We start from the raw sequence: 15,334 nt of genomic DNA, 5'->3' as shown, positions 1-15,334 counted from the left end.
AATCAGTACAAAGTAGCAAGAAAACACACTGAGCATCGGTAATCATTTCCTGTCTTTCCCCTCCCACCCCTACCCTCCGACCAGGATTAGTCAGCTTGAAGCTGGTCGGGGCCCTCTGCCACCCAGCATCTCCACTCCCGTAACTGTGCTGGGTGTGCCCGAGGGACTCAGAGGACCTAGTGAGCCCCTGCCCTTCCTGTTCTCCTACACCCAGCCACACTCAAACCCCCCAGTCCAGGTAAGAAGCGTCCTGTCTACTCTCTCATGTGGGGACACGTCAGTCCTTGGTTCAAGGCGCCCAATGGCAAAGGTGGTGCCGAATAAATTTTTCAAAGACCCACAGGTAGGTTCGTAGAATCCATGGCAAGGAGAAAACGCCAGACCGGCACCAACAGATGTTTGAGAACTAATCGTCCTTCTGTTACTGACCTCAAGGGTAATTGTATTGTGGTTAGGGTACATGATCTCTATATCACTTCAATGGTGAGAAGTGTTTTGACACTTGCTTAATGACCCAGTATATGGTCAATTTGTGTAAATACCCCTTGTGTTCAGATACATCCTAAATCCATTACGGGCAGTGTTCTCTATATGACCATTGGCATGAGTGCACTAATCACTTTATCCAACTCTGTACTTAGATTCACTACTCATGTTTAGCAAGATAATGACTAAATACCAGTATTTCTAGCAACAAACAGAAAATGAAATTAAAAGAAAAGTACCACTTAAAATAGCATCAAAAAAATCAAGTACCTGGAAATATAGCTAATAAAATATATGCAAAACCTCTATACAAAAAAAATTTAACATTATTAAAAGAAATGTTTAAAAATCTAACGGAATGAATATATCACGTTCATTGAGTGGAACTCAATATTGTAATGATAGTCCTTTTTCTCTGACTGATTTTTTGAATCAATCCCAATCCCAATAAATATTCCAAAGAAAGGGTGTGCGTTTGTGTGTGCGTATGCACTTGCGTGTGTGTGAAGCTAGGCAGGCTGAAACAGATCTTTGCAGGTACTGACATTTGACGTATGACAGGTGACAAGGCATCAGTGGGGAGATGATAGAATACTTTAAAAAGGTAGCAGCAATTGAATATATGAAAAAAATTAAAGAAAGAAAGATGAGGAGAGAGAGAGAAGGAAGGAGGGAGGGAGGGAGGGAAGGAGGGATGGAGGGAGGAAAGAAAGAGAGAAAGAAAGAGAGAAAGAAAGACAGAAAAAAAGAAAGAAAGAAAGAAAAAGAAAGGAAGGAAGGAAGGAAGAAAGAGGGAAAGAAAGAAAGGAAGGAAACTATTCCTTACCTCACACTGTACCTAAAAATCAAGGCCAAGGGTATTTAAGATCTATGAAAGCAATATGAAAAATAAAATGAAATAAATTTTAGAAGAAAATGTAGGAGAATTTTCCATGAGTTTGGGGTAGGGAAGAACTTTTTAAAGAAGAAAAAGAAAGCATTTACTATAAAGGGAGTGACTAATAAATCTACTACTTTAAAAATAATCATTTCTCTTTATTCCCAAGACAACATTAAGACAGTTAAAAAGACAAGCCACACAACCGAAAGAGAATTGAAAGGCATACAATGGACAGACGGTTATCGTGTTTGTGTATAACTTTTACAAAGCACATTAAAAACACATTAAAAAAACCCAAGGAAACAATTTGAACAAACACTGTAAAAGAGGAAATCGAAATGGCTTATACATGCAAAAAAGGTGTTAAATACAAACTTACAAGCTTAAAACAAAATGAGATCTCTCCCACTCACATTGCCAAAAACTTTGAAAATTCTGCAATTCAAAGTGTTGCCAAGAACGCAGACCCACTGGGCTTCTCTCACCCCTGGGGGGATTACAAACTGGGAAAAGTACTTTGAAAAATAGTTTGGTGATCATTATTCACGTTCAGTTGTTTAAGAATGTTGACCCAGCAACCTTCTCCTAGAGAAGTGCATTCACATTTTACATCCTGACATCTATAGGAATGCTGGAGGTACCTTTCTCGGTGAGCCCCAAAAATCAGTGACAGCAGAATGGGGACATAAATCGTGATATATCCATCCGATGGAATACTATATAGTAACGAACATGGACACATTGTTGCTGCATTCACAGCATGGATGAAGCTACAAATCATAAGTTGAGCAAGAGAAGCCGGATTCAGAAGACGACGTTTCAACTTTAGTTCATTTATGGAAATCTCAAAATCAGGCTGAAGCAAACTGTACTGCTTAGGAATAGAGCAGAAGGGTAAAACCACAGAGAAAAGCAAGGAAATTTTCGCAAAGTTAGAAGAGTTGTTACCTGTGGGGAGACAAGAGGAAGGGGCTGTGACCAGGGGGAGTCACATGGAGCAGAGGCAGCTTCCTGTGCACGGCAGACTTGCTTTTGTGACCTGGGTCACACGGTGCATGCTTTATAATTAACTGTTCAATTAACCTTATGACCTGTGCATTGTATTTCACAATAAAGCAAAAGAAGTAATGTCAAGTCATCTGCCAGATTAACATAGCTCAAAATGCCTGGTAAGTTGTTGTAATTATAGTTGCAAAGTCAAGTTGAGAAGTCGTTGAAGAGGCTCCTAGTGCAGGAACTGTGGGCAGACGTACATCCCAAGGACGGGAGGGAGCGAGGAGCCTCCCATTGCCCGGGTCCAGCTCGATGGTCAACCAGTGGTCACGTCCTCTCCACGACCTCCTGTGACATACAGGAGGCTGGTCCCCGGCCGGAATGCTGTGTGGCAGATGCAGCCATGACAACAGCGTGCAGGAATCGGGGCGAAGGCTGGTCCTTAAGGGGCTTGGCCAGCCCTGGCAGGGTGGCCTGAAGACGTGAGGACAGACCCTGTCCCCTGAGTGTCCCCCAGGGTTGGGAGTGCTGTGCAGTAGTAGCTGGAATTTTACAGTCCTCTTGATTTTGTTCAGAAGTTTCTAGTCGGATAAAACAGGTCACAGGGGAGACAAGCTTGCCACGCACTTGTTGCATTCAGTGATGGTACAGACTAATGAATTTAGCATTCTTATAAGAGTATGAAGACCTAGACTCGTCTTGAAGAACTGCCAGCCTTGAGTCCGGGTCGTCTGAAACACCAGGTCACCATGTGAAAAGCTGAGCACCCCCGGCTGTGCTCCCCAGAGCAAAATAGACTTCTAGAAAAGGAACTGGAAAAAGCAAAAATCAGATGCTCAAAACAAGGTGAATTAACGAAAGAAGGAGCTATAAGGACAGAGTCGTTGAAGGTGAATCTGATTCTAAATAGGACACACGTGAGAGTGAGCACACCAACCCCGTCCCTCGTCAGCGGACCAGTCTAGGGCCACAAGGAGAGCGTCACCCCGTGAACACACAGCGTGCACCCCTTTCTTCCAACCTGAAGTCCTAGAGGCACCACCTCTTCACCCCCTCCCCTCAGGGGAATATATGGATGCCACCAACACTGCTTCCCTCCAAGTCCTCCTGGCTGGCTCGCCCTACAAGCATAAGCAGAGTGTCGGTCTCTAAGGGGTTTCCTCATGACCGAATTATTCATCCTGCTCACACAGCCTGAAAGTGGACGTGAGCTCCTCTCAGACTTGTCCCCACCTTCAAATTGCTGATTATTGGACACCCAGAACATTCACAAAAATCTTGATTTTTTTTTTTCCTCTCTTCAAAAGTAATTTTGAATTCACTTGTTTTCCGATTCAGTTTAAGAAATTAAATAAGTGAATTATTATACTTTTGATCAACCTGAAGCTTGGTGGGGTTGAGGTCTCACAGTGGTGTTTTGTAAGTATGTTCAATGGGATTATTAGGAGCACATTATCTCCATGTTGGAGTGCACTCTAGATAACAAGCTCTTTTATTTTAGAGATTCAGTCTCTAAACATAAACAACATTTATGATAGTCCATGAGCATGGAAACATTTTAAACTTAAAAAGTAATTTTTGTATACCAGGTGCTGTATTTACTATAGTTAAAAGAGAAATGTGGGTGCTTCCCTGGTGGTGCAGTGGTTAATAATCCGCCTGCCAACGCAGGAGACACAGGTTCGAGCCCTGGTCTGGGGAGATCCCACATGCCGCAGAGCAACTAACCCCATGGGCCACAACTTCTGAGCCCACGCGCCTACAGCCCGTGCTCCGCAACAAGAGAAGCCACCGCAATCAGAAACCAGCGCACCTACCTTGATCCCCACAGGATTGGAAGGGACACCATTCAGCCCGTAACAGGATCGCAATGTCTCAAGACAGTTCCTGCACAGGTAGGCATAGCCTTGTCTTGCTAACTTAAAAAGCTTTTCCCCAATATACTTTTTATCAAACTGCTTGAACTGCTTTCCTTTGAAGTATATAGCATTACTGAGGACCCGTTTTGTCAATAAATCAACTGACTTGGCAGGCAATACCTCTACATTTTGTCTTTTTTTTAAAAAAGAAAGAGAATAGGTCTAAGTAATATTAAACCACACATGCTGGGATAATACACAGAGGAACAAACCATGAGCTGAGGGCCACCTTCTCAAACTGTGTTATGGTCGCTATGCCTGGAAGCCAAATTAACATAAGTTGGCCGCTGCCATGAAACCCTGATCCCTGCATTTTCACAGGGTGTTTGAAAGTATTAACAAGTTGGAGTTTGGGCCGTTGTCTCTGCAAGAGGCAAATTGTAATCCTTTTAAAAAGAAGTTAGGGATGAACAGAAGAACCACATTAAATAGTTCATGAAATAGAGAAATGTCTATAAAATAAACGGGCAGGTTGGGGACGGTGAGAGAGTCCCTGCACCTGGCTTTAGGAAGAAAGCTTTTCGGGACAGAATGATGAGAACTGTGCCACGGCAGGTGTAGAGGAATACAGCAGGATTGGGAGGAAAAGGCACTCGTGTGGGACTGGGGTGGCAGTGAGGACCCTCATGGAAGGCAGGGTGTCTGGGCTTAGACTCACCGGGCCCTATCCTGTCCCAGGCATTGCCCTCGGGGCCAGAGATGCATAGACGTAGTTAATCTTCTCTACAGGACCCGTGGGAGGAGGGTCCTACCTTGATCCCCACAGGACACAGAGTAAGGAAGCTTCTCACAGCCCCTACGGAAGGAGTGTTAGAAGCAGGAGTCATTGCCACTCGTAATGCCAGATCATACTGGGGCAAGTTTCTTTTATTTATTTATTTATTTTCATTTTTACATCCCCAGCATCTGGGCCAAAGTCAACATTCAAAGTGTTCGTTAAATTAAGCTTTAAAAAAGGAGGGATTGGGCTTCCCTGGTGGCGCAGTTGTTGAGAGTCCATCTGCCGATACAGGGGACACAGGTTTGTGCCCCGGTCCGGGAGGATCCCACATGCCGGGGAGCGGCTGGGCCCGTGAGCCATGGCCGCTGAGCCTGCGCGTCCGGAGTCTGTGCTCCGCAACAGAAGAGGCCACAACAGCGAGAGGCCCGCGTACCGCAGAAAAAAAAAACAAAGAAGAACAGATACCCATGCCAAGTTAATGGGTGTAACCAGCCAACAGGACTGAGCTTACAAAGGAGATTAAAGATTCATTTTTGGATAGTAGTTATACTGGTAAAGATCTATGAAAATGGTCACCATTGAAAGGGCAGGTAAAATGCTCCAAGCCTGACCTTGTATTTCTAGTCTCTATGGGGAGGAAAGTCTGCCGAGGAACAGGATGCTAGTGGACGGATTGTGCCGAATGAAGAAAATGAACGGGTGGTCGGCGGTGAAATACTCCTGTCTCCACACTGCGGTGAGGGCGATGGCGACCGAGGTGGCAGCCGCCGCCTCTGTGCCCTCCTCGTTCACCTCCACGAAGGACTTGTGGACCACCTTCGATACAGAGAGGCCTCCGGCTCCTGATATGCCGGACAGGTCAGCCTTGCTACTGAAGAGATCCTGCATACCCAGGGAGGCCAGCAGAGTGCTGAGCTCGTAGCTCTCCTCCAGCTTAAACCTGGGCAACTGGACATTGACCTCAAGGAGATCCAGATTCTCGGGTCTGGTCCACTCACGCAGCTTTTCCAAAGTCAGCTGTTGCTCAATCTGGATTCGGAATGGGCAAAAGCAAGAGCTGAAATCATTTTATAGAAGGAAGTTAATGAAGCATTGTTTGAATGAACGGGCTCCCTAGCTTCCTTCATGTTTTGTACCAACAGAGATTCCATTTGGAGCATTTCAGTTCTTTCTGGCTATTGGTGATAATGAACAGAGCTGCGTTCCCAGCCACCAAGGGCCCATCCACCCAGGACTCACCAGGCCCCTGCCACATGGGTCACGGGCCGTCCTGGCTAAAATTGCCCTAATTGGTCGCGTGATGCAAGAGGGTATTTTAAAGCTTTCTTCCATTATCTCACTCTGTTTATTCTGAACCGCAGTGATCACTGTGTTTATCTGGGAACCTCACACAGCTGAAGTTATCTCTGATAGATGTAGCCCATTGGTAAACACAGAAATGGCCCTAGTTCCTCATCTAAAATGGGATAACAGTAGCACATACTTGGAGCGCTGTAAGTGCTGAATGAGTCACCCTACACAAGTGCTGCGTAAGGTCAGCTACGCTCATTACTATTATCACTGCTACTGCACTGGAACAGACGCACATTCCACTTTTCTACTGGTGCTGGTCATTCCAGACTTTCTTTTTGATAATCAGGAACGGACAAGTATGCAAATACAATTGAAAGAAGGAACACAGTGGTTTTAACTTATGCTCTAGAGCTGCAAATGGCTAATATTAAACACCATCTAAAAGCAAGTTTGGTCAGGGATGGGGGAGGGGAAAAGCCCACAACAGGCCAGAGACACTGAAGCAAAACCTCACTCTTCACAGTTTTGCCTCTTCCTGGCCCTGGCAAGAGATACGATTGCCTTTGAATTACAATAAGAGAAACCGCAGACAAAGTTCAGGTTAGGCAGCCGGCTTATCTCTCAGACTAACGGGGCACGTGGATCTTTTCCTGTCATGTAGCAGTTGGACATTTAATGCACAACCTACGTGAACTGGGGTGAGAACGACCAGATTTTACAGCACATGGCAAAACTATAATGGTCAAGGGTTTTTCATTTAAAAAAATTGTTTTAATGAAACAGTCCCCATTTATGGCACGGGCCTCCAAAGCTCATCTAAGGGAGTCTCCACGAGCTGCCCCTGGCCAGCGTTCCACTCGGTCTGTACCTTAGATGTTCCCGCCACGTTGTGCACCGATAGTAGCTGAACATTTAAATGTGGGGCTTCCATAAAAAGGAACGAAACTGAGTTATCTGTAATGAGGTGCATGGACCTAGAGTCTGTCATGCAGAGTGAAGTAAGTCAGAGAGAGAAAAACAGATACCGTATGCTAAGGCATATGTATGGAATCTAAAAAAGCGGTACTGATGAACCTAGGGGCAGGCCAGGAATAAAGACGCAGACCTACTAGAGAAGGGACCTGAGGACTCGGGGAGGGGGAAGGGTAAGCTGGGATGAAGTGAGAGAGTGGCATTGGTAGCGTGGCGTATACGCTACCAAACGTAAACTAGATAGCTAGTGGGAAGCAGCTGCATAGCACAGGGAGATCAGCTCGGTGCTTTGTGACCACCTAGAGGGGTGGGATAGGGAGGGTGGGAGGGAGATGCTAGAGGGAGGAGACATGGGGATATATGTGTACGTATAGCTGATTCACTTTGTTATACAGCAGCAACTAACACAACAATGTGAAGCAATTATACTGCAATAAAGATATTAAAAAACGTACAATAAAAAAATAAATAAAATGAAATTATATGCACAGGAAAAAAAAAGTTCTCATCACAAGAAAAAAAATTATAACAGTGTGGTGATGGATGTTAACTAGACTTATTATGGTAACCCTTTCACATCATATGCAGTTATAGAATCATTATGTTGTACTCCTGAAACTAACATAATGTTACATGTCATTATACCTCAATAATAAAAGTCTCTATAAACATAAATAAATAAATGTGGAGCTTCGCACTGGCACACGTGGATGGGCTAATTTACAAAGGAGTGATGGGAAACTGGGAAGGAACACCGGGTCACCCCACTAAACAAAGTACAAGCACCTATACCCGACACACACACACACACACACACACACACACACACGGTCCGCGCATCACTCGGGGTGGGGAGGCGCACCTTCCTCAGCCCCGTGGACTCGTCTAGGATGTCATCCGGCAGCAGGATGACCATGCTGAGGTCCTCTCCCTCGTAGGGCAGTTCCAGCACCCGGCACTTAAGGTCCTCGATGTGGCCAAGCCGAAACTTCTTCTTCTGATACATCATTTTCACTAGTTTTGTGTCTTTCTAAACAATTAAAACACAGATCACTAACACTGTTCTCAGCATGGCTTTAGAGTGCACAGTCTTCTAGACGGTCACCTGCCCTCACCTTATTCAGTCTGAAAGCTGCATCTTCTGTGGCCTCCATCATGAATTTCTCCTGCCAGTTTCCCTTGAAATAGATGGCATTCACCAGCACCAGCTTAGTCGTGCTATCAACCCCACCTGAGGCCAACAGCTCGGGAATTTTCCCTAAAAAGACAAAGTTAGCTTTTTAAAAATCCACCTATCAGAATTCCACATTTGAACTGACCTTTGATTAGCAATGAAATGCCACTCAAATTCTTCCTTCTATTTAATTTCCTTTAACATGGTACTAAGTCAGCCAAGCCCCCGGGGTGCTTCTACTTTAAATAAACCAGCTCGAGGGGCAGATCAGGGGGACACAATCTGCCCCCAAAGGGCCGATGCTTCAAAACAAGTCAATTGTTTAAAGGCTAAAACCAGGAAAACTCGTCTTTTCTGGAACGTGGGATAAGTAGTGGCCTCATTTTGTGACTGGCCATTCTTCTTCAGGAAAAGAACAATTTCTTAACCAAAATGTTTTGTCACTAATAAATAGCTCCCTTCTTCAAATCTTCCAAGTTAGATGCCTAACTCTCACAGGAAAGCTTTTAACAAATATTCAAAAGGTAGGACAGTTCCTCCCCTGAAACACAGGCCCCACTCATGATGTGGCATGGCCGTGACAGTCCCTGATGGAAGGAACACAGGTGTCCTGTGGGTGCCTCAACCGTTCCGTGACTACGACAGTAACACAAACCAGAAAGAGAGCCTGAGGAGACGCAGCCCCACCTCCCGACCCTGGTGTCTTAGACAAGATGTTGGCGAAAAGTATTTATGACCACAGTAGCTTGTAAATATTGATTCACAAGATTTTCATCTCTTTCAGTCTTCGTTCAATGTTAGTTTTCATTTTAAAATGTAGTTTGGGGAACTTATGGGTAGAAAACATTTAGCATCTTCAGTTAAATCATGTTTACATTTCCACTTTGAGGAATTCCTACATTTGAAAGCTCTCTGGGGACATCCCCCCGTGGTGCAGTGGTTAAGAATCCGCCTGCCAATGCAGGGGACTAAGGGTTCGAGCCCTGGTCCGGAAAGATCCCACATGCCACGGAGCAACTAAGCCCGTGCGCCACAACTACTGAGCTCGCCCGCCTAGAGCCCGTGCTCTGCAACAAGAGAAGCCACCGCAGTGAGAAGCCCACGCACCTCAACGAAGAGTAGCCCCCACTCACCTCAAGTAGAGAAAGCCGCGCGCAGCAACGAAGACCCAACGCAGCCAAAAATAAATATATAAAATAAACAAATTTATTTAAAACGGAAGGAAGGAAGGAAAGAGAAAAAAGAAAGGAAGGAAGGAAGGAAAGAAGGAAGAAAGAAGAAAGGAAGGCCTGGGCCTGTCTGGCCCTGGGCAGTTGGGCAGTGCAAGGTGGACCCCAGGGTCAGGGGCTAGGGAAGGGGAGAGGGAGTCACCTGCAAGGTCCAGGCGGGTGGACGAAAGGAAGCATCAGTGTGTACGATCAGGGCTGCCCTCACTCACCTTCCGTCTGCCCTTTGACCCACTCGTTTATGGTCTTCCTTGCGTCTTCGGCGGCCTGCAGAAAATCCACACTGGCCAGTTCAGCACCGTACATTTTCTGAGTTGAAGCTAAGAACTCCTGTTTAAGGAAAAAAAAAAGGAAATGTGAGTAACTCCTACTCCATACAGAAATGGTTTTGTAAAATCCTTAAAAGCAACAGAAATTGTCCCAAAAGGCATATTTCATTGTAACAAAAAAATTCTAACCCTTCTACATTTTTTACTATAGTGAAAAACACACAGCATTCAACTGACGACCTTAAGCACTTTTAAGTGTACAGTTCAGTAGTTTCAGTGTTGTATAAAATTTACCAACTCCTGGGGACTTCCCTGGCGCTCCTGTGGTTAAGACTCTGTGCTTCCACTGCAGGGGGCAGGGGTTCAACCCCTGGTCAGGGAACTAAGATCCCACATGCCACGCGGCACAGCCCAAATAAAATAAAACAAAATTTACCAATTCTTTTCTACCCCTTGACTAACATTTTCATAAACAAGCAAATACTGATTGTACTTGAAAGTGAATCATGGAATTCACTCTTGCTTTAGCAAAACAGCCAGGGTCAATCTTTTCACTGTGGAGACTAGAAAATGAAATCACATCCATTTCCGGGAAAACTGTCTGTCGTGTTTTCATTCTGGATGATTTTGCTGAATGTTTATAAAACTTAAAGCTGACTTCTGTGACTTGATTGTGCTGGAAAAGAGTCTGCATTGTCTAGTGAGTTTTGGAACATGAAGAGCAAAGTACTTACAGGGAGGAAATCATAGCTTTTCTCTCCATATAACCTGTTAGCAAGTTTCAGAATGTAGGGAGCTCCATGTTTGTTGATATCAGCATTCAAACTCTGAAATCCCGAATGAATCTCCTCAACCTCTTTGAAATAGAGAGCCTAAAAGAAAGAACACATTATTTCTATAACCATTTCTTTTGAAATTATAAGCTGGTTCCTTGGCATTTGCTTCCATCAAATCAAATTAATATTACTAATTATTGATGATCCCCAGCCATCTTCATTTTCCATTTTTCATTGGAGAACAAGTAATAGAAAATCCAAAATGTATCGCTTGGTGAAACATAATAAGGACATTGGAAACTGTTTTCCCATCACTTTTTTGGTATAATTAGAGTTCCACAAATAGGAGTGCTTAACAAGCTAAATATTTACACAAGTCGCTTTTTTCCCCAAAATCAGAAGTGGTAAGTTCATATGTATATTCTATACAAATATAATTTTACTTAAAGTTCTCAGAAATAAACAGTAAAGATAAGAATCATCAGCTATGTAAGAACACAGAGATGGTACAGATTGAGAGGTTTTTATTTTTTTTCCTTGCAGTACTGGCATCAGTAACTCACTTACTTAAAAATAATTTCCTTAAACTTAACATGGGGCAAAGTTGAATTCCCATACATCAGTTACATCTAGAGTCCCTTTCTGGTTTTATGAGGCCTGGGCTGGTTCCTTGCTTTTAAGGCACAAGGAAGAACCGCCACCGTGTACAAAGGCCGCTTACTCACTGAGATGTGGAATGTGCGTGGGGGTGCTGTGACGGATCTCTTTACTGGAAATGGGGGTAAAAACTTAAGCCTGTTCTTTACTGAGCTTATAAAGTTCCTGGAGAGCCTCAAAACACAAGCTCAGCTTACCTTGCAGGGGACGACTAACAATGACTAGTACCAGGGTTCTTTTTAAAGTGGATTCTAAAAAACTTTCAAACGCTTTTGTATCTGCAGTGATGAAAAAGGTTGGTTTTTCCTAAAGTACAGAAATAGCAGCTTTGCAGCTGGAACAGGCCCATAAACGTGAATCCGGGCTGGACCTTCCCTGGCTCTAACTGCAGCGTAATCTGTGACCCGTGTGTGAGAAAGACCTTCACTTTCACCCCTCTTTTCAAGGAAAGCCAGAGTTCCCCACTCAGCATAAAGCACGCCCCGCACACAGGTGCCCTCCACACCCACCAAGGACAGGCAGGACCCTCAGCATCCCCGCCCCCTCTCCCTGCAGGGCCCTACTGCTCACACGGGAACGGGGGTCACAGCCCACCAGGGCACACCTGGTGCCAGGCCCAGGGGTAGGAACACGGACTCACAGGCTCTCGTGTCCCCTCGACTTCTCGACTAGGTGTCATTATGCTCAAAAGTACCAAGACACAGCCGACATTACGGGAGTCGCTGAGTATCACAGGCAAAGCGGAAACCGGACAGTCCTGGGCGGGGGAGGGCGTGGCTTACAGGAAAGCCCTGCAGACTCCTTGCGGGAACGGAAGCAGCCCACGGCAGGGGGTTGTCGGCTTTCTTCCTGCTCTGTCCTCAGTCCCACTAAAAGCAGAGCCTGGCACATCGCAGGTGCTCAGTAAAGACTGGGTCATGAATGACAGCCTGCATCCCAGTGGATTTTTCCTGGGGCTTTTTCTGAAAGTCTGACTTCATGAAGTATAATGTATAATATAACACACAATGCTGAACACCGAAACACAGTTTTGTACAAACGCGCTGCAAGAGCTCAAAGGCACAACTTTCTGGTACGGTCTGTGCGGTAGGCACCAGCTGGGAGAGCTAGTTTCTGCTCACCTTGGACATCTGCGCTGCGGTATTGCCTCTGGTCCCCAGAAAGACCATGGCCAGCGCTGATGAAATGCTGAAGGGGGAGATGAAGATGTTGCCGGCAGGATCGCTCTTGTTCAGGGCGCGGAACAGGTCCAAGGCGAAGCGGGTGTTTGCCGCGCTCAACTGCTCCATGGTGAGGCTGCAACACAGAGCAGAGCCCTGAGCTGCCCCCTGCCACACCAGCCAATCGGCAACGCCACTTCCCCATCTCCTCCTCAAGTCACGCCAGCCACCTTGAAATACCCTGCAACGAACTTGTACTTTCTCTGTCTCTCTCTGTCTCTCTCTCGCGGAGGGCAAGAACACTCCATGTGCACAACTGTGGGAGCTCGGGGCGACTGGCCAAGGCTTCAGCAGTGACACGGGATCAGGACTCCGTGTCCTAAAGGGCCCTGGCCGTGCAGACAGGTGCATCTGGGCCCTTCCCTACCACACGTGGGAGCGCACACTTCCCACCCTCCGTTCAAGTCTCTGATTCATTTGAGCCATGAATCCACTGCCCACTTTTACCTGAAAAAGAATGTTTCTATTAGAAAGTCATAGCTACCTGCTACTCATTAAAGCAAATTCCCGCAAAAGAGACAGAAGTATCCTCGTTTTTGAGGTTCACTTGCTGGTGTTTAGAGAGGTCCGCAGTCTCACAGCTGGTGAAGGATCTGAGAGTGGGAAGCCAACACAGGCCCCGGGGTCAGGTAGGGCAGCCCGACAAGGAGAAGGTGACAAGTATCCTCTGTCACTCCCGCGGGCACGGAGGGGCTGCAGGTGAAGCACCTGGCCTTGCGCTCAGCTCAGCCAAGCACTCTCCCCACCTGACCTCGACTCTCAGCCCACATACAATCGAGGAAGAGGAACAGTCGTGCTGGCTGCCCAGCGTGTAAGTGCTAAGTTGAATTATTACTGTTGCTGCTGATAAATAATCTCTAGGATCGCACTGGCCTCCCTTCCCTGCCTCCAGCCGCAGAAAGGAGAAGCCGCTCCGCCGGGGCTGCCTGGAAACCGTCACAGAGAGAGAAACATTCTGGACTCCGGCTTCGGCTTCCGCTTCCGCCTTCAGGCCCCAGGGAACGACCTCCGTCTGCCGCAGGCCGCCCGGTTTGATCTCCCGGGACGCAGCGCCGGGGACCCCGGGTGGGGCGCAGGGCAGGTGGCGGTAACCACCGGGCTCAGGGACCCCGCGAGGCGCACGGCGGGGCGGGGTGCCCACCGGACGCGGGGACCCCGCGGGGCGCGGTGACCACCGGACGCGGGCACCCCGCGGAGCGCACGGCGGCGCGGGGTGACCACCGGACGCGGGACCCCGAGGGGTGCTCGCGGATCGGAGCCTCTCCCGCCCGGCCCAGATCGCTACCCGGCCTTACCCGCTGCTGGGCTGTCTGGGCGAGGTGCGTGGTCTGGGCAGAGCGCAGAGCGCGGCCCTTATAGGCGGAAGGGAGTGTCCCCGGAAGGCGGGGCGGCGCGGGTGGGCGGGGCGGCCCCGCCCCAGGATGATGCACCGATGCACCGCCTAGGATTTGGGGCTGCGGCTGGGCGGGGCACAGGGCGGGCCAGCGCGGCTCCAGGCAGCGCGCTCCTGGGGGCCCAGCACCTCTCTGAGTTCCAGGCAAACTCAGCTCTCCGGAAAGGACCTGATGGGCTATTTCCTACTAAGGTGTGAATGACTGAGATGACAAGGTGCCGGCTCTTAGAGGGCAAACCAGCCTCTTTGGAATCTTATCCAAACACTCCAAACTCCGGGTTACTGGGGGCTGGGGGTGTGTGTGGGGGGAGGGGCCTCTAGGGTGAGATAAAACAGAATCAGTTCCAAACAGCATCCTTGATGTCTGTGTCCCTCAGGAAGCCATGAGTCCAGCCCCAAGACTCCCCTGGCAAGTGCTGAGCCCAGCAGGCTGGGTCAACGCACATACCGAGGCACACCATGAGATCGCCCATCCGTGCGAATAAAGTATCTCTCACCCATTATACTAAAATGTAAACTGACCACTTTTTCCCCTATACGTAATGTTAAAGTAGAATGACTATCGATGAAGAAGAAAAGCAGTAGCTGTTTCTGTGAGGTCTTTTCTTCCCCCCTTTAAATGCCTGCATATGGAATGTCATCAAAATTCATAGTACTTGAGGGTATGTAATAATTCTGCATTCTTGAAACTTCTCCCGTGCTTTTTTGCAAATCTCAACATGAAAAGGGGACAAAGGAAAAATCCTATTTTTCAATTAGTATGGATAATACAATGTAAATGGGTTTGTAGATCTTTTTGACTCTGAGAATTTGTTTATAAGGGCCAGAGAAGACCCAGTAATGAGACATAAAAATACTCTCTATAGTTTTTTTAAACTATATCTTAATAACTGAGATTGTATTGTGCTTCACAGCTGATTGGAATAAAGAAACCAACATTTATTGAAAGCCAGTCATAGTTAAGTTGAGTGGTTTGATAAAACCGCTAACGTCTCCACCATGTCTCAGAGAGCTAGAGACCCCTCATCAGCTTCTAGCAAGAGGGCTGTGTGAGGAAGCCGAGAGAAAGAGGCTGCGCTGTAAAATTAAAATCCCAGACACGTAAACCAAGGAAACACGGGTTCTGAATTTTCTTTCTTGCTCCTGACGTTTTGTATTTGTACTCACCTGGAGTTAGTAACCTGAGTCAAATATGAAATGAAACCGCTTCCTAAGTCAATACATGTACTGTGTAAGGTTCGGACAGAAGGGACTTTATCCACCAATCGCCCATCAATCCGCGTGCTGTGCAAGGTCGAGGCAGAGTAACCACTCTGTGCGCTCTTGCGGCTTCAGAGTGTAAACGGCCCCTGACC

The 15,334-nt window shown here is 46.9% G+C and overlaps 1 protein-coding gene across 6 annotated transcripts; it reads right to left on the bottom strand.

Moving 5' to 3' along the window:
• Window positions 1-1,517: 1,517 nt before the first annotated feature.
• Window positions 1,518-14,012, bottom strand: LOC115850867 (leukocyte elastase inhibitor-like). 6 transcript variants are annotated; one of them, XR_009565813.2, is made up of 8 exons: window positions 12,488-13,047; window positions 10,668-10,805; window positions 9,877-9,994; window positions 8,380-8,522; window positions 8,127-8,294; window positions 5,611-6,028; window positions 4,937-5,074; window positions 1,518-3,171 (listed from the first exon to the last, which is right to left on the bottom strand). XR_009565813.2 is itself a non-coding variant. In XM_060307852.2 (7 exons), exons 1-6 carry the CDS (start codon window positions 12,935-12,937, stop codon window positions 5,627-5,629), a joined length of 1,419 nt encoding a protein of 472 aa, XP_060163835.1. In that variant the 5' UTR covers window positions 12,938-13,047; the 3' UTR covers window positions 1,518-3,171; window positions 5,611-5,626. The 6 variants fall into 6 exon arrangements, 5 of the variants coding, with proteins under 5 accessions (XP_060163835.1, XP_060163834.1, XP_060163837.1 ...); XM_060307852.2 differs by lacking the exon at window positions 4,937-5,074; XM_060307851.2 differs by lacking the exon at window positions 1,518-3,171 and having other exon boundaries at window positions 3,186-5,074.
• Between the last annotated feature and the right edge of the window lie 1,322 nt (window positions 14,013-15,334).

This window comes from Globicephala melas, chromosome 11, assembly GCF_963455315.2.
Source record: "Globicephala melas chromosome 11, mGloMel1.2, whole genome shotgun sequence".
In the NCBI taxonomy this organism is placed as follows: Eukaryota; Metazoa; Chordata; class Mammalia; order Artiodactyla; family Delphinidae; genus Globicephala; species Globicephala melas.
The sequence above is the reverse complement of the archived record's forward strand: the minus strand, read 5'-3'. Positions and strand labels throughout refer to the sequence as shown.